Source organism: Labrus bergylta, chromosome 5 (assembly GCF_963930695.1).
Source record: "Labrus bergylta chromosome 5, fLabBer1.1, whole genome shotgun sequence".
Classification (NCBI taxonomy): Eukaryota; Metazoa; Chordata; class Actinopteri; order Labriformes; family Labridae; genus Labrus; species Labrus bergylta.
The window spans coordinates 29205472-29225232 of record NC_089199.1 but is presented as its reverse complement, the minus strand read 5'-3'; the positions used below and the strand labels follow the sequence as shown (position 1 = coordinate 29225232).

General features: G+C 41.3%; 1 protein-coding gene across 3 annotated transcripts in view; it reads left to right on the top strand.

Moving 5' to 3' along the window:
- fhit (fragile histidine triad diadenosine triphosphatase) overlaps positions 1 to 19761 on the top strand; it is a 294062-nt gene that overhangs the window by 238123 nt on the left and 36178 nt on the right. For all 3 annotated transcript variants that reach the window (XM_029278395.2, XM_020639578.3, XM_065955376.1), the window contains 2 exons: positions 346 to 375; positions 14047 to 14115. In XM_029278395.2, coding sequence (XP_029134228.1) covers positions 346 to 375; positions 14047 to 14115 — 99 coding nt within the window. The remainder of the gene's footprint in view (positions 1 to 345; positions 376 to 14046; positions 14116 to 19761) is intronic.

Genomic DNA, 19761 nt, shown 5'->3' with positions numbered 1-19761 from the left:
TTTTCTTTATTTTTATTTTATTTCATGTTGTATGTATTCTTGTATGTTTAAAAAATTATTTATAGAAATGTGCCAGGATGAACAAAATGTGTGATGAAATATGGCAACTTGTAATGTCGTAAAACAGCCTGCAATGAAGGATTTTTAAAAAGAAGAATTAAAATAACAGTCAGGACACAGAAGCCATGAAACAAACCAGGCGGAGACTCTCCTGTCTCTGTTCTCCAGGAAAGGGTCGAGGTGCTGTAGCTCATCTGAAATTATAATCTGTCACTGAATTATTGATGTAAATAATTCTGAATTCCCGACTCTTCCCCTAATTACCTCTTTTTCTGTTCCCACCAGGACGGCCCTGAAGCTGGACAAACTGTGAAGGTGAGAACTCAATAATTCACTGCCTTTAAATATGTCATGAAGCCTCCGCAACAGTTACACACTATTAAATAATCATCACATTTGCCGTGCTTAACTCTTGGCATGTCTGAATTATTCAGAGAATCTTTTCTTAAAGGTTTGAACCACTTTCGGTTTTGGTTTGGGGGGCTGTAAGGAAGATCCAAAGAGGCCGGCTGGGGACCCTCAGCGGTCCACATGTGTTAAAGTGAGGGACAGAAAATGATCAGTCACTGCAACCCCACTCCATCCTCACACACGATCACTGTGCGCTCTGTTTTTTGGGACACTATTTTATAGACAACTACACTTAATAAAGCCGTCTAGATCATTTCAGGAGGACTGCTCTGGAGATTCTCCTGACGTGGCTGTTCACATATGAACCTCACAGCGGGGGACTATCTCTGTCAGACGGGTGCAGGGGGGGCGGGGGTCAACCCTCACTCCATTCACCTTGCAGCAGTCACAGTATATAAACATCACCCCCCACCCCCTCCCATTGGCTCGAGCTGAATTCTCCTGATAATATCCTGCTGTGTTCTCACATTGGCTCACTCTTGCTTGCTGCAGCAAAAATACTCGGGGTCTGTCAGGAGAAACTGCAGGTGAAGTCCGAGCGAATAATTTGGCAGTTTGCGTTCACAAACTGTGAAAGTGTGAAAGCCCTATAAGACTTGAGTTTTTGTAAAGAGGCCTCAGAAACCAAATCCCAAAAAAAACTACACCAACAGACAAATGAGAGTGGACTGCGTTCTCAGTCTGCATCACTTCCGTCTCGTGCACTTGGCAAATTCATACACACCAACTCTCAGCCTTTTTTTCATTCTTTACAATAATGTTTCTTCAATATTAATTTAAACAGCCTTTTAACGACTTTGTGGAGAAACAGTCTAAAAGTTTGTACCTTTAACTGTAATGGTGTTTTATTTGAAGACAACAAAGACACACAAATAAGGCAATAAATATCAGTGGGGCATTCAGTTCAGATGTCTGCCCCAACTTAAGAGTAATGTTATACTGTTACTCGAACATACAGAATTATTTTGTTCCAGACCTCAAGTACTACTAACACTCTTTACACAGACCAGATACACTCTCTAAACTCAATCTACTGGTGCTTTCACACCGGCACAAAACCTCCTGAAATGTCCGTGGTGAGCTGCATGTGTGAACACAAACAGCAGAATTTTTCTCTCTGACTTGACCCAGACTTCTGCCAGCCCCCTTTTTGGATTTTTGGTATGAAGTCGGGCCGAGCTGGTGGGAGAATGCAGCAGGAAATATTTAGGAAAATCCACAGCGAGCTCAATTCAATTCAATCCAACGCTTAATTGTCATTTAGTTGTACATGCAACATTAGTGCAAGCAAAATGAGAGAGTGTTTCTCACCAGGAGCCAATAAAAATACAATAAATAAGACACAATTAAAATACTCACACACACACACACACACACACACACACACACACACACACGTACATCCCATGAGTTCTCAGTGACTGTGATTCCTGAGATATAAATGAATATAAAACTAGAACTAAGGCTAAGACTTAAGTGTTCCATGTCAGCAGTTCAGCAATCTAACAGCTTGTGAATATGTCGAACTACATGTAGCATTGATACAAAGGCGACGTATCTCATTATAGCGTCAACATCGGTTGCTTCATATGCGCTTCTGCATTTTTCTTTATATGCACATTATGTCTTTTGACCTCCCCCCTCACATCCGACAGGAATAGTCTCCCGCTGTGAGGCGCGTGTGTCAACAAGCAAACGGACGGCTGGTTGGTTATTTCATCTCTGAACTGCTCTTGCTTGGTAACTGCTGCTTAACAAACACTAAAATGTGCACTCGCTCATTTCATAGATAATACTAAAGTCAAATGTCCTACTGTCCAGGAACGTGTTTTTCTATCTCCTACCTCCCTCTCTCTAAAAAAAGCAATCTCCTCTGTGTGCCTAAAGAGAACAATGTCTCTTTTAAAGATCTTTATTTTCCCATTTCCACAACAACCTCCATTTTTCATCGACAGATTGTGTGAGATGAAATGGCTTTCATCCGGCAACACAAACAAGGTCAAAGAGTAATGCATTTTTTTTTTGCTTGAGTCCAGTTAGGTTCACAGCAGCAGGTAGGTACTTTAGAATTACCACAATCTCAGCAGCAGCAGCAGCTGTATAAGAACCCTTTAGTGGAGAGCTTGTGACTGCAGGAGAGAACATCAGGGGAGCGGTGAATCAAGGCGCTAATATCGAAGCTGTTGTTCTCCACTGGTTCTTAACTCACTGAAATCATCTACATATTTTATCAAGTCATTCTGATACAAAGCAACTCTTCATGTGCAGAGACCTGTCTAGTCTTTTTATGAAAACAGATTATCGTAGCTCATATAGCACACCTGCTGCAAGAGCTGGCCACCCCCATCTATCACCTGGGTTATTGCAATCAGGCGCCCGCACGCCGGCAATAAAAAACGGTCCTTTGATTGAATAAGAGCGAGGCGGGCTATAAGAGAGAGGCAAATGCACTCCTATAAACTCAGCGCCTGGAGTCACACAGACACAAGACAGATCTCAGCATTTTGAATGATGGAATTGGATTTTATTTTTGTCTTATGGAAAGTGCGGTGTGATTACAGTGATTTATCATGTGCAGGCCCCCATGTATAGATCCTGCTTGTTTACTAAGCAAGCCTGGCGGTTATATATGAGCTTTTATGGATAAAGATGATGAGATGTAATATTCACAAAGTAGACGGTATTGAAAACAAACTCACTCGGCTATATATATATTTTTTTCAAATAGCTAAGCAGTGGATACAGATAGAGAAGGATGAGTGGGAGGCAGAGAGAGACACAAGAGAGGAGTGATTGATTTTGATATGTAGACGTATACAGTATCGACAAAAGATTAGCACCAATACTTTAGTGGCTTACGACGTCATTACTTGAGTGTTTGAACGTGTGAGACCCTTCAGATACACAATCAGACTAAATCTGTCAAGCTCATGTTTTCTTTACATTTTTAGATTTTATTAAAAAACGGTCCTCACCTACAAAATGCACTGTTTCATATTTAGTCATGTAAATATTAGTCTTTTCTTATTATGTTTATTGTTGATATTTAATGTTGTACCTGTACATATGAGAGCACAGGTCACTGAAGTTAAATTCCTTGTTTGTCAGTTTGTCAGCATACCTGGCCAATAAATCTGATTCTGATTCTAATTAGAAAAAAATCACAACGTTTCAGTCCTTCTGAACCTTTGTCCAGTGTGTTCTTCAGGAGGACGTCAAGCAAGAGTAGTGTGAGTGCAGGATTTTTTGTCTTTTCAGTGTGCCAGTGTGACGTCCTCAGCACCTACTTCATAACCCCAAATTCACACATTCCGTGCACGCTGATTTTTTTAATTGAATTGATTTTTCATCAATTTATCAACATTACACCGAATGAACAACAAATCTTCCTCGGTAAGACAAAAAGCAACATGTCGTTTGCGCGTTTTTCTCATTATTCCCGTGTGATCTTGTACTTCTCCTGTGATAGTTGTACAGCTGCTCATGGGTGCGCTCTGCTGCGCTCACGTGCTGCAAGGAGCGTGCCGTCCGACTGTATTCACAAAAATAGTTAATAGTTCCTGCATTGTGGAATCACAAAAAAAAGGGGGGAGTGTTCCAACAGTTATGTAACTGTGAAATAGATCCTGCGGTCAGAAAACTCCTGCGGCTAACTCCTTCTGCAGAAAGGATACCGTCTCACAGTTATTGAAATGAAAATCTGTGGGATTGTAAATCTTTTCTCCTGCAGCTCTATAGAGCTATTGTTTTATGAAATGTTTGATCTTTCCTTCTGAGAGAAACAAGAGAATATTCATATCACTCTGGTGTTAAGTAGCTTAGCATAAATGTGCAGACAGAGGGACATTGCTAACCTGAATATGCTGTCAAACTAACCACCTGTATCTATCTCTAATGTTTAAGGTAATATTGATATAAATATGACGGCATGTTACTGAAGCTTCAGTGTTTCTCGACACATCAGCTCTTTGCATGACTGTCTGCAGCTTCTTGAAATGTCTAACAAAGAGTGACAGCTCTACCGAGTGGTTCTGAAAGCTCTATTTTCTCTGTCAAAATACAATCAGGGATCGATCTTTATAGACGTCTTGAGTAATTCTTTTCAGACTGGACACTTGTGATGTGTGCCTTCTTACTGTGTGTAAAGTGCCAATGATGGTTGCCCATTCAGCTAACACTGGCATCAGAGATTGAAAACAAAAAATCGTCTGGAGAGCTGGAGCTGAGGCGGGTTTTAAGCCTCTTGACAAACCGTTACACCGCGCCCACCTGTCAATCATGTCAGCTTCCTGCCTTCTTGTGAATAACTCTTATCCTTCATCAAATCAAAACTAAGCGTGTGCCGATCGAGACATGAGCTCATCCGACCTCTTTTGTTTTTATGAACCAGGCTGTAAACGTGGTGATTCCTGCTGTAAAAACGGCTTTTTTGAATGGGTGTGTATGTGACTCAGCCTCAAGTGGACAGTCGACGTACTGCAGGATTTTGTTCTTCCTCTGCTTTGTTTTTTCAAACCCAGGAGGTTGCCAATTGACTATAAGTCAAACTTAGGAGATGGATTTAGTGCGGTGCCTTTACTCCAATCAGCCAGGTTCAATTCCTCACATTTGTTGGGACGATCTGTGCTCTTAGTGAACATTTATTTTTTTCTGCTCTGAGCCATAGTGAGAAAGTCAGGTCAGGAAGTCACAGCAGACTTCGTTTCTTTGCAGTTGTTTAAAGCTGCTCTCTGTTACAGTTCCTTCCCTCTGAGCACTGAATTAAATCAAGCTCCATTAGAACCTATTTAGGCGGACCGAAAGGGCACAGAGTGGTGGGAGTAGAAAGGTGGCTGGAGATGACGCAGTGGGAGTTTCCAGTGAGAAAATAAGCCAATAGAAATGGACGATATTGTTCTGTTTACTGCAACGGCAACACATTTGGGACCGTTATGTCCACGCACAGATGATCAGAGTGAGGTCGGTGGGTTCTGTTCAGATGTTATCAGTTGCCTGAGCTGATCTAAAGGTTCTGTTCTCTTAGTTCTGATCTCCTAGTTAAACCAATAGCAACCTCCATGATGTCACCGTGTTTGTCGTCTTATCGTCTGCCCTGTGTAGATCTCCTCTAGCTGTTGCATTCATGTTGCAATCGACTGCCTAAGTAAATGCAATGTTATCTCCGGCTTTGGTTGCAGAAAAAGGTTCAAATGATGGTTTTTAGGAACCTTTTCTTTCTTTTACTGTAATTAAGGATGGAGAATGTACTAACAAAAACCTCAAACAAAGACATTTAAAGAGGACATATTATCCCCCTTTTCCACCTTTTCAAACAGTCCCCTGTGGTCTAAATGAAACATCTGTGCTGTGCTTTGATCAAAATATAACATGAATCAAGCACCAAAGGAGGTTTGTGACCCTGTATAAACCAGCTCTCTCAGAACGCTCCGTTTTGGTGTGTGTCTCTTTAAATGCAATGAGCCCCCCTGAGTTTTCCTGGTAGACATCACTCCTCTGTAGAGAGAATAAAAATGACAGACCTGCGCAAAAGTTTTGCTCTAGGCTGGAGGTGGAGTCCATGGGTGGAGATACCAGGGGAGGGGAGGGGATTCTTTACCAGAATCCCACTGTGACATCACAAGGAGAGCACATTTGAAACGGAGCATTTTTCATCTGTGTTGTAAGACTTATGCAGACCACAAACAAAAGACTGGATGGATGTATTTCACATTTTGTGAGTCAGTAGACACTCAGGTTACCAAAATATATGTTCAAAAACACTGTAGAAGAGGATTTTTCATAATATGTCCCCTTTAAACAAAATGTGTGGACATGTACCAGCTGTCTTATTGATTGTTCCATTGTTTCTTTTTGTCTTTTTTACCCTAATTTCTAGAGATGTAAGATGTCATCTTAGCACACCGATGGTCCTTCAATATGAGAAGAGTTTAACAAACTTCAAACTACATCCACCTCCTCCTGTGTGTATAGTGTCTACTGTAATATGATGTTTCAAACTGGCCTGAAGTCATTCTAACTGGTTTTTGAGGGATGTGGCGGGGGGGGGGGGGGGGGGTAATTGCCACCTGTTTATTCTGACTGATTTTCCAACTGAATTGCAAAAGGAGAAATTACAGAAAAGATGAGTGAAACTGGAACCTGTTTTAACGAGATGGAGGGTTCTCGTGATTTGGAGGAAGAAAAATCACTTTGGTTTCAGGTGATGTTGGCCTGAGAAAGCAGGGCATGGTGGGAAGAATCTCTCTCTCTCTCTCTCTCTCTCTCTCTCTCTCTCTAACTTGCTCTCTCTCTTTTACAGCTAATTAGGACTCTCTGCTTTGATCCAGTCAACCTTCTTTTCCCAATTCCTAAAAAAGGGAGCACATCTGTTTATGACAAAAGACTTTTTGTTTGCCTGTCAGACATGATCCTACCCTCTCTCGCTTTAATTGATACGGTAGCCATTTTCATTAGTTGTTTATCTCGGATTAAAAGTCGTCCATCTGGTTTGATTACGAGGAGAAAAAAGCACCACAGCTTTGCCCAGGCTGTTGTGTGCAAACACTGTAAGCGAGTGCTTCCTGAGACACCGCCTCTATCTCTCAGTGCAGATGATGCAAGGTGAACAAGCAGCTCTGCATGAAGGGCGTTCTGTTTGAGTGTGCATAAGCTCAAGCAGCGGTTGATTGACTAATTATCAACAGGACATACAGCCCGGGGAGGTGCACACCCAGAGCCCGACTGAAGGACGCAGGGAAAGGAACTAATAGTGAACCATGACCTCAACATCTGCAGTGTGTGTAATCAGGCAATGCCAATAGGAGACTATGTGACTCAGTGTCAAGGACACAGAGAGTCTGAGGAAAGCTCAGAGTTACAAACAAATGGATTTTTGTTCTTTAAAGTGGCACATTTAGTTCATCTTACTGAGGCACTGAAGACCCCTAGTGACAACACCTTTGGTCCTTGAAAGCTAATAGATATCAGGGAGATTTTTCCACACATTCATCATCAGAAATAACAAAAGTCAGATTGGTGAGAACATTTCTCTGGCCAATCACACGGCCCAGGGGATGAAACATGTTTGATTGTAATTGCCCTAAAGCCTTTTCTTACAAGTTTCTAACAAGTGTCAAATGGGTCGCTTGTCATTGCCTGTCTTCATGACACATAAGAGCATTTTCATGAGACCATGAGCTTTTTCTGATATGTGGACTTTTTTCAAAAAAAGGGCTGTTGTCCTCCCCTTCAACCTGTCTTTTTTTCTGTGTTGCTAGACAGGTATCAGATCTATCTGCTGTCATGGTGTCTCTACTTGAAAACCCACTCAACTGTACAACACATTTAAAAATCAAAAGAAAATGTAGTAAGCGGTTAACCTTCCAAGTAGAGTAAGTTCAGAATCCAACATGAGGCTGACGAGGTTGGGTTTTAGTATTTTACTGCTCGATGTCGGCAATTCCTTTAGACTCTGTCCCACTCAATTGCAAAGGTGGATGTTGTTGCCAATGCAGTATAAGATACGTTTTCTAAAATCTGTCTTTCACTTTCACAACATGACGGACGTGTAAATGCATCGTTATTTGTCACCATGATTGTTTTGTCAGTTAAAGGCAGGGTTGGGACTTTTTGAAAACTAACATGATTTTGAAAGTAGCATTCCCTCAGTGCTCCGTCTGCACTAAGCCCCTCCCCTCTGTGCTCCTTCAAAAGCCACGCCCCCTCACTTACAAGCACAAGCTCCGTTGCTCCAGAAGTGTTTTAATATCAAGATTTATGTTTTCTACATTGGGCTGATAAATATTTGGTGCAACGATTGCTACAAAATGGATTCTGTAGCATTTGAAACCATTTCACTCTGGTGTAAAATCCTTCAAGATTAACATCGATTTATCTGGAAAAGAAGCCCAATGCTTGTTTTTATGAGTCGATAACATGATGTTATTTGCAGCAGCTGTTGTGTTGGAGCGAGCTGGCAGGTGGGAGGTAGAGCTCCGTCTCACCAGGTGTGCTTCACAGATATACAACACACACACACTTAGATCTGACAAACCCACCCAGGGTTTTCAGTGCTTTGCTTCAGGGTAACCCTTGCAGTGAATGAAATACATGCATCCTCACCCTCCTACTGTTCTGAGGGTGGAGAGGTGGATCTTTATTTTATTCAAACTTTCAATTCTGCAAGCTGTCACAGTATCCTGATCCTAACTGTACTTTGGTTAGTTGGTTAGAACTGAGGCCATAAATCATTCACAAAAATCTAAACAGCCTTTAGATGGGATCATTTATGAAGATGTATAAAATATAATGAGCCTTGCATGAATCTTGTTTTTGCCTTTGTGTTTGAAATAATCCGTACAAATAATGTGTCCTTCCATATCCCTTCATATTCAAATGCATGCAGCTCTTCCAGGTACACAGGTTGTAGTAACGCACTAAACTAATTAAAACATAGTAATCTCCGATATCAATTGTCATACCGGATTGTCAATTGTCAATTGCAGCGCGGGAGGGGAGCATTTAATTAGACGTTTTTGACTCATTTGCACAGGTTTCAGAGGTTGCAAAAACAGCAGTCACTTAGTGAATTTGCCCAATGTGATGACATAAAAGAGTGAAGTCTGGATTTCCTCTAAATAATGAGGTCTCCAGCCAAACTGTATCACTGACTGTATCAACTGTGACAGTCTTAATCACGGCTGCACCCACAATGTGAAATCATTTTCAAGAGACAGCTGAGATCTTTTTGTATCATGTGGCATTTTTCAAAGAGCTATAATCTGAACTTCTTTTTTTTAAGTGTGAATATATTAGAAGCAGCAGGTACATGTGCATTAAAATGAATTGTTGTGTTTTTATCTTTACATATAGGTGAACATTTTGGTGTGTTTTTTATTTGTAGTGCTGCAAGGTACCTCTTGAAGAGAAACCTCTGTGTCAGTACGTCCTTCTTGCTAGAGTAAAAAAAAAAAAATGAATGAAGAAAATTTTCATTTTTGATCAATTTTAAACAGGGATGCAAAAAAAAAAAACACTCTGTGGCCACCTGTGGGAGGTCCATTTTCACGGAGTTAAAGAGACACATGAGATCTCATGCAATGAGCCCCTTGCTGTGTATGTGGGCATTTAACTCTCTGGAACCTCGCATAAACAAACACGCACACTGCTGTGTCAGGCCACTCTAATTTCCCTTAACAGCCATACCACCTTCCCAGTTCCTGATATATTCACGCTCATGCACACGTTATCAACGCGCGCGCAGACACACACACACACACGGTGTCCAGTGGCCACTGCCTCATTCACTTAGCACTCATTTAAAAAAAAACCTGTGTGATAAATAGCTCCCCCTGCCATGATGTGTTATTTTTGTCTGCTTCAGATGTTTTCCTCAAGGTAGGCAAATTTAATAATGCAGACATTATGTAAATGACCTAATTTAAACAGAAAATGCATTGTGGGGAAGCAGACGCCTCCACGCATGCTATCTTGTTTGTAGCATTTATAAACATTCATTCAGCCTGCCTCCACAGTTTATCACAGCGTAGAGAAAATGAAAAAAAAAGAAGAATAAAAGCCCCACAATTACGTAGGTTATTATGCCCTTTATGATGCGTAAACACAAACAGACACGCACCTGATGTCAAGGCAACGGATTACATAGGGGATTTATAGCACAGTACTCAGCGCTGAACCAACCATAGCTAAGGGACAATATGCAAATAAAGCAGATCAGAGCACAGAGTATAGGACTAACATTACTGTTAGTCTAAACATCACAGTGTTCCTCTTGAAGGTTAGATAAACCACACCGTTCCCTGAAAAACAGGAAAATAACGCCTTAAAAGTATCAGCATAAAAGAACAACGCCACCAGCGTGTGGTCTCCTTGAATTGGTAAACAAAGGAGCAGAGATCTATTGTGAATAAACTGCGTTTTTTTTTCGATTAACAGGGGGGGGAGGAGAAAAATACCAGGTTTTGATTGTAGTCTAAGGAATCTAAAAAAAATGGAAGATTTCATGATTGATTTCCTCATAAAAACTTCTCATGACTTAAATCCAAGCGGCAACCTCCGGTGGTGAAAACTGAAAAAGAAGTGCAAAAAACTGCAGTTCCTCTAGTGTCCACTTGAGGCTGGCTGCAAAAAAAAAAAAAAAAAGTCTCATTAACACCCTTGTTAATATGCACATTAAGACAGCAGAAATAAACATGTTTACAGCCTGGAATAGCATGGTTTTGGTCTGAATAGCTCATGACTTTGTTTTAACTCATCTCTTTTGATCTTTTGAAGGTTAGATGGAGTGTGTATGGAGCGTGGCTGATCTGACTGACAGGCAGCTGCTTTTTTAGATGATTAGTAGGTTGCTAAAGGCCCATCTCAGCTCCATTTCTTTGCCTTTTGTTCGGCTAATCGAAAGCTAGTTTGGGACAGCATTTCCAATATGGCGATCGTTGGTTGATGTCACTGAGACTCCATGTTTTATAGAGTCTATGCTAAGATTATTTATTTAAGTATTTGTCTATTTGACATGGACGTACAGCAACATTGCAGCTGGAACCTTTAACCATGCACAAGTCCCAGAGGCACTGCTCTTAGTGTTTATAGCGAAATGCTGATTTGTTGCGAATACAACACCTGTCCATGGGTTCCTAAGATCGAGGAAGCAACCCAAGGAAGAGAGGTTCTCGCACCAGGCTCATCACTTACATTCTCCAAAATCTTGGTAGTAGGGCTTGTAGTCAATCGTCTTAGAATCTAAGATTTAACCCATGCTCTTACCCAATATGAATCATCCCAACCTGTGTGTAAAGATTAAACCCAGGTTATCCAGAAGGTTAAGGTGAGGTTGTAAACCTATACCAATACAAGTCTCACTGAGGCTCATAGCCCAGGTCCAAATGGTTCATGTCTAAATGGTGCCGTTTGGCATCCAACTGGTCCTTACCCAATAATCTTAGTCTGGATCCAACTGGTTCCGTACTCTGATGGGAGGATATTAATTGAGGTTGACCTGCATGTATTCTAAGCACGGCTCTTGGCTTGTGTTAATATCATCTCAAACTCTCAAGTCTCTTCAATAAATGAGATTTGAAGTACAACGCACTTCACTCTCTTCATTCACTTTTTTTTGTACTTGTAACAAGTCCCTCAAACTACACTTTGTGTTACGTTTCATAGGCTGACACAGACAGTAGAAGCATTTTCAGGTTTGGTCTCATAATCTGTCGGTGTATTCTAAAACCTTTACAAACCATCTATTGAATACATCTGATGAACAGAGGGACAGAGCCATGGCTGAGGTTGGCTGAGTTTTGGAGACAATAATACAGGTTTGGATTTGTAGAAGAATTGTGGTTTTGTTACGGTATCGGGACCTTTATTTTCATGTGTACAACAAAATATGTCTTTGAAGAATAGACTGTATAGAACATGGACGTAGTCTCAATGACATTTCCAATGGTTTCTGAACAACCCGTGGTCGCCATATTGGAAATGCCGACTCAAACTAACCTGCGATCAATCCAGTAACAAGCAAAGTGGTGGTGATGAGGTAGGCCTTAACCCTCCAGATACAACTTGTCCACTTGTCAATCAACTCAGCCACGCCCCCTTTTTTATGCAAATTCATGATAACTCGAAGTCTGAATCAATCAGAACAGATGACTACCTTATAATTCCAAATTCAATTTATTGACCCGGCTGAACTCATGTTTATTCCTGCTGTGAAAATATGCAGACCTAATGGGAATTCATTTGCTTTTTGAGCCAGCCTCAAGTGGACACTTAAGGAACTGCAAGTTTCCACACTTCAACATTGGCTTAATTTTTTCAGCACCGGAGGGTCGTTCAATGTGAGGGAATGCTTAAAAGAATCATAGACTGTCAGAAGGAAAACGACAAACAGGAGTCTCCTGACGCTTTGTTGACCCATTTCTCCACCCTGACCTCCTTCCTGCACAGAATCTGCTATTGTATGATTATGTAACCTGACTTCCTTCTTTGTCTCTGTCGTAATAATAAATGCTTGCGGTAGCTTTTGACACTTGAACGTGTTGTTGAGGACAATCTCATCTTTGATCACAAGGTTGATCTCTGCTCAGACTAGTTCAGACCAGAAGGCCATTAAATATTTTAACAACATAATTACACAGATTTTTAAAAAGTCTAAATCCAGGTTTTTCTAGGACTGTATGCAAGATCAATCAGACATGCAACTTTTCAAATTCTTATTGAAATGGCACCTGGATTGACCAGTTCTGATTCAATCTAAACGATAACAGGCCTCTTCAGCTGTGTCATGCATCTTACTTAAACATGTTGATCAATTTCAACTGCCACAAAGTTGTGTTTTATGAAGTGTGGTGATCAGCGGGTGGGGCGGTTATTTGTGCTCAATCACTGCTTGTGTACACCACCGTGTACGACTGCTCGTCTTCTGTGCACATGGGATGGGACACTGTAATGAGGCTTAGTGCACACTTGAAGCCGGGGTCCTCTACTGCTGCACATGGGGGCCATGGCTTTAAAAAAAGGTATTTACTTCAGTAATGTCTTCAACCCTCTTGTCTTTCACGTCCATGGACAGTGTGGATAAGATGTTGGACTACTGTTTTCTTCTCTGTAGCTCCAGTGATTGATGTGTCTGCTTCTTCTTCTGCCTCTGGTTTTAAATGGCCGTTAGCATTACCGCCAGCTGGAGTCGGGTTTGAATACAGTATGTCAGTGGTGGTCTAGATTTAAAAATCCTCAGTCCTCACACTCTGAGGCCGAGACTGAGACATTCTCAAGAGTGGTCTTGACACAAAGGCTGATTTCAAGTATACACCACTAGTGAATACTGCCATGTATGATTTGTCTTCTTTCACCACTCAGACGTATTCATCATATGACTGCACGCACTGAACCATGACTGATCGGGAAAAAAATACAAATACTGTTACCAGCTTAATGTTTGTTCATTTCCAAAAAAATAATGAATTCACACTTGATGTATTTTGTTGTAAATTTTATCATCATTTCTTGTCTTTCTTTCTTTTTCACCTCACTGATATTGAGACATCGATGCTTTATTGTGTGCACTGATATGTATTGAAAGAAAGTATACACGTGTAAGAGGAGAAACAGTTTGTTGTTTCTGCATAAGTGAGCTTTTCTTCTCTTTGATTTTTTCCTTTCGTGTGTGTTTTGCCAAGTAAAGCAGGTTCTTTGGGACATTAAGCATTATCATCCATGCAGAGAAGGAAATCAAGTTAAGCATACACACGGCCATGTTTGTGACAGCGGGGGAGCTGACACCGGGAAGGGGGCCGGAAAAAGTCGATTAAATCCTTGAAAGCATAAAAATAAGGAGTCTCTGCGGCGTGCAGGTAGCACGCTCGTTGTAATGCACGGTCACCCTCCTGTGATTTGTGGCACAGCGGTAACACTCGGCTCCAGCTTCTCCAATGTACTGTGAAGTAATGAAGACTCTCTATGGAAAGCGTCTCTGTCACGTCAGCCTGTCAGACAGCTCCCAGGTGAAAAAAGTACCCGTTTCTCTAGACAGAGCACTACATCTAAACTTTCCCGGTCTGTTGTTTTGTGTGCTTACAGCATGTCCACGTCCACGTGCTGCCCAGGAAGGCCGGGGACTTTGAGAGGAATGACAGCGTCTATGATGAGGTAAGGATGGCTGACTGATCTGCCTTTATCGTGCAATGTGAAGCTAAGGCATGAAACCTGCAAAACTGTCATTGTTCACAACAGATTTCTACACAACATGAGGATGCATCGTGGTCGGTTATCGTCTCATGCTTAGCAGCTTTGCCAGCTGCACAAAGTCATCTCAATGACTTCATCATAAATGTATTAAATAGACTGGACCAAACAGGTATAATAAATGACTTTCAATCCAAAAACAATTTGCACCAGTCTCTCCGATGGAAAAAAAAAAAAAAACTCCCTTCAGTGCACCCCCTCCCATCCTGCCCCCGCCCCCCTTAGTGTTCCAACTGAGAGCAGCCATTTGTTGGACTGATCTCCACTCTGCTGTGCAGCTCAAAGTTGATTCAGTTCTTATTTCTTAGAAGGATTTTTATACCAAACAAAGTATTTTCTCCCCAATTCCCGAAAGTCTCTTGCAATCACACTCGGCCATTAAGACTGAACAGACCGCGTCCCCGAGAGAGCGGGGGCCGGATTTGCAAAATTGTGCTGTGGCTTTTTTGCATCGGTTGTGGTTCCTTGCAAAGGTGTTGGGGCTTTTTGCATTCTTGTCGTGACTTTTTTGGCTAGCATTCATCTTTAACCTCGCAGCCACCTTAGAGAGGGAGGGGGGAAAAACAAGTATAAAACATGTTTGAGCCTCTCAGAGACATAGAGCTGAGGGAGTGTGAACACAGAGCTGAGAACAGCAAACCCCACAGGAGTTTGAATTCAAAAGTCATCACTCAACACGATATTTCGTTAGGACATTTATGTCATATCTTCTGTATTGAAGTCTTTATATGTGATTTTTCACACTTAAATATAATAGAAATCAAGTATATCCTCTGAAAATAACTCTGAGTCATGACTGTCTACAATGGGTGTAACACCCGAGTCCCACTGTCTGTGATGTTTTCAGAGTTTTCAGAATCCTATCTTCAGTTTGTTTACATCGTCGGGACGGCCTGCTGACTCCTCCCCTCGTGTATAAAAGTTGTTTAATTGAGGGACTAGAGAAAAGAAGAATAACATACTGTACTCACTGCTTAACTGTGTTTCTAGATCACGCTCATTTCAGGTAAATTTACATGCAGTGTGAAGATACCAGCATAATAAAGATCGCTAGCATTAGCATGCTAACACAACAATGCAGCGCGAGTTGTTTTGGTTTCATGCTGGTGCTCAAGGGCGACATCTGCTGGATCAAAAAAAATCACATATAAAGCCTTTAATGTTTTAAGTGTTGTTGCCTTTGGAGGATGATGTGTTTATATGCTTGTGGTCACATAACAGCTCAGGTGAGGTCAAAGCTTTTTATCAAAGAGCAGCGATTATTAGTGTAAAACGATCAGAAGCTAAATATATGTTGGACTGAGCATGAGCCGCTTGAACATAAACCCCTGTGCTTGTTTATTTCGAAGCTAATGGGGGATCTTTGCTCTTTTCCCTGGCTGATGACACTCTTTGCGGTTGCCTAGTTTGTAACAGCCCCCTCCCCCCCTCCAGGCATTGATAGATTTAAAAAAATTAGCAGTGGAAGAACGTTTTCTTGTTCTGCATAACTGGCATTGTTCTTGGAGAGGCAGACTTCTGTGTGTGTGTGTGTGAGAGTGTGTTATTGCAGGAATTTGAAAACACAATTCACTGCTAATGAACTGATTCACCTGTGGCTCCTAATAACTTTAATTAAACATCTGAGAGATGAGTTGGAACAAATATCAGAGGGCTCTACGGCCCCCAGGAGACAGAATCTCCAAACCAATGAACCACAACACTTCAATAAGAAAATAATGAACATGCCTTTCAGGCTGTTTTAAATTTCACTGTGACATTTTGAATTTGTAACAAGAGAGTCTGTAGCAAATGAATATCAATAACTGGTGAGTGTTTGATATGAATATTCTAATAACCCACGTCTAATAAAAAGAACTCCAGTACACTTCCTCATCGTGCCCGAGGGGAGAAGTGAAACGTGCGGCTCCACCGCGGAGTCCCAGAAGCGAAAATATAAATAGGTTTGTTTTTAATTTGCATGCGATCATAAGGGTTATTGTGAGAGCAGTGGCACCCTCCGCCATTTATATTTTCCATGTCACACCCGGAAAATGAGAGGATTTTTCTTGGAGGTGTTTTTCTTGGCGCTGAATAATCACCCAGTGTTTGCTCCCCTCATACCTTACCTCTGTTAAGTGTTTTATGAAGCAGAGTTAACACATTTATTCCTTCATAACGACGGTTTAAGAGGCAATAGAAACAGGTGGAGACCTTTTCTCTCAACATTGTAAAAAAAAAAAAAAAAAAGGGAGGAAACACGGACAGCTGCTAAGAGTCTCTTTTAAAACGCCTCAGTGTTTAGGCTGCACTAATGGATACAATTACAGGAAGATGATGATGATGATGATGATGGTGGTGGTGGTGCAAAGGGCAGACTAATCTTTAAGAGGACTCCTAATATCATATACTATAAAATGAGTAAATAAATGAATGGAAAAACCTTTTGAATGCAGATGCAGTAAAGAAGGAAGAATGAATGTTTTCTTCATATGTAAATGATTTTAACAACACATTCCTGTCTTGGTGTGACAATCGCCAATGTTCTGCAAGTTGTAAAACAAAGACGTCGTTGAGATCAACTTCCACGTCAAGAGAGGTATTTTCCAAATCAGTTAAGGCCCCGTGTCCACCTAGCGTTTTTTTTCCCAGGCAGAAAAGCGCCGGCTGTGCGCTCTGGGGGAGGTTGCATGAAGCGTTTGTGCTCTGAGAAGAAAAGCGCTGCACGTCCGTCTTCATGGGCGGTTCTAGGCAGGGGCCAACAGGGACCAGTGCCCATGTAACTCTGAGCTTGGTCCCCCCTGTGGCCACCCCTCCAAAAGGAAGAGCCACCCCCTCATAACACATACACAGTATTTGACTCGACAACCGGACTCACAATCTAGTATTAAATACTGTTACTGAAACAAATATAAATCATGGTATTTGATGACGTGCGTTATTATTTGACATAATATATGTATATTTTTTAAAGCGATCATCTTTGTCTATTTTTGATCTGGGTTTAACGTTCCCCTCTGACAAAACAACTGGCCCCAGTTTGGCCCCCTCGTTAAAAGTGGTCTAGAACCGCCACTGTCCGTCCTGTCTCTATGACAACTGTGTGTTGACAACACTTTTTCTTCAGGCGGGCGCTTTCTGCTGCGAATGCTCTCTGCTTATTGAAAAACAACTGAAGAGACACTGCTGCTCCAAAAAAAAAAAACACTAGGTGGACACGGGGTCTTAGTCTATGTACAAAATGAATATAATAAAATGCCACTGTAAGTTACAATGTGTGCATTTCCAAATATACTGTATATGTCTTCATAGACTTGGCCTGTGAATGTGTGTGAATGTGTGTAAATGAGGTGTGTAGTATAAAGCCAATACCACAGGATCCCTGTGCACTAGTTTCTGTCTGTAAAGTGCAGGAATAAAGAGAACAGCATGCAAACAACAGGTCACTTTGCTGGTTTTTTGTGCCTGTTTTGACATGATGACATAATGACCCAGAGTAGGTAAAAGGTGCCATGGCTGTAAATTATACCTCAAATGGTTCCAGTGGAGTTTGTTATTTATTGACTTGTTGTGTTTTGTGATTGTATTGTCTTTATTGTGTTTTGTATGAATTGACCGAGTGGCTAACGAGTTTCCCCGCTGAGGATGTATCGCAGTTTTCTAATCTAATCTAAAAATTCAAACTGGTTCCATTGATTCTTTTCATGCTAATTTTCAGAGGGTCACTTATGATAAGCGGACATCACCACAGTGAATATAAGTCACAGCTCCATGAATTCAAATCCACTTGTTCCAACACTACTTGAATAAAAGTCAATAACAAAATGAGCTTCAGAAATGAGCTCCTTGCAGTATGACTGGTAAAAAAAGCTATTTATTACTTCCGCCCCCCTCTGCCAGGCGAGGAAGTCCACCGCTTTATCAGATGCAGATAGTGCATGACAGGGAAGCCACAGTGAGCGGGCTGTTTATCGCCGTAAAGAGAAGGGATAGGACTCGGGAGTGCAGTTCTATTGTCATTTTATTTAGATGAAGTGAAGCGCGGGAGGCCTCGGCTGCTCACTGGATCTCGTGGGCTGACAGCAGCTCTGTGATAGAGAGCGGAGTCAGCAGCAGCTAAACACTGTTGAAGCTATCTTTTTCAGTGTTTTCGCTGCGTCTCCCCGTCTCTTCCTCTGTCTCCCTCTGTCTCTCTGTTGGTATCTCATGTCTCTCTCTGATATACCACATGACACATTCCATTTTCTTTTACAGTGTCACCTTGCCCAAAAGGAGCTGTCACAGTGCATCATACTCGCTTTGAAAGCCTTATTTGTGTCTTTCTTTTGTTCCCAGGATGTCTCACTCTTCCCCCTATGCTTTATTAATTTGGGTCCTTTGAAACCAAAGAAAAAGAGGAGATGTTAGGTGACCTATTTCAGTCTGTCTGTGTTCTGATTATACTTCACTTTACATTTTTCAGAGGAAACATGAGCCTTTTTAAAATCCATTAATCTGACGTTCATGGCTGCAGAGGTTCACTCTCTAGTGTGCAGCATACAGTGTAGACTAATTACAAAAAAGTATGTACAAATAAATACAAGTTTAGGCTAAAACTAATGCCAGACACAGCAACATGCTGCGGTGGAGTAGAACATTTGTAGTAATGATTTTTGTTTTCCATTGCGTGCAGTTTTTTCTCCAGTAGGTGGCACTAGAGGAAAGGTCATGGGGTCACTATAGTGAAGAAATAAATGGTTAATGTTTTCATCGGTATGAAATTATCCAAAATGCATTGCAAGATGTTTTGCTGCCAATACACCCTTTTGGAAACATTTGGACAGGTTGAGGTTGGGATTCTTCCCGGCATGTGATGATGGTGCAAAGCCCAGGATTGAGTACCTGCTAAGTTTTGGATGGATCCTTAAAACTTATCTTCGTTTGAAGATTGGTGACAAATTCAAGTGAAACGCTTTAATGAAAAATGGAGTAGACAGATGCATGCAGATATTTCCATTTAGTGAAGGTGCATAATTGATTGATATAATAAGTATTAATAAGTGGTATGAACCATATATTGTGGCCTTGGGACAACATCATTGTTGTGTTATTTGTATGACTTATAAACGTATGTTAAGTCCTGTTTAAATCTCTAATGCATCTCCCTCTATCCCAGTTTCCAAGCCCAACTCAGTCTCAGCAGATGGCTGTTCAACATGAGTCTGGTTCTGCTCGAGGTTTCTGCCCGTTAAAAGGAAATGATTCCTTGCTAAGTACTGCTGGAATAGCTTGAATGGTATATAATACGACACTACATTGCTAGTATGTAGCGGGCAGTTGTCAGGCTACTTTGTGGTCTATCCAAGTTTTGGTGTGGTAGTGTTAGTCCACTGGCATCCTCTCTCTCTCTCTCTCTCTCTCTCTCTCTCGTTCAGTCGCTGTGATCGTGTTTGTTAATTTTCAATTTAAAACGCTGTGTGCTCCGGTGAAATGACTCATCTCAAACAAAAACATAATTCGAAAGTTGAACGTCGAAATTAATTAATTCTGCCAACAGATGATGTGTTGCAAGGACAAAAAAAAGTGAGGAGT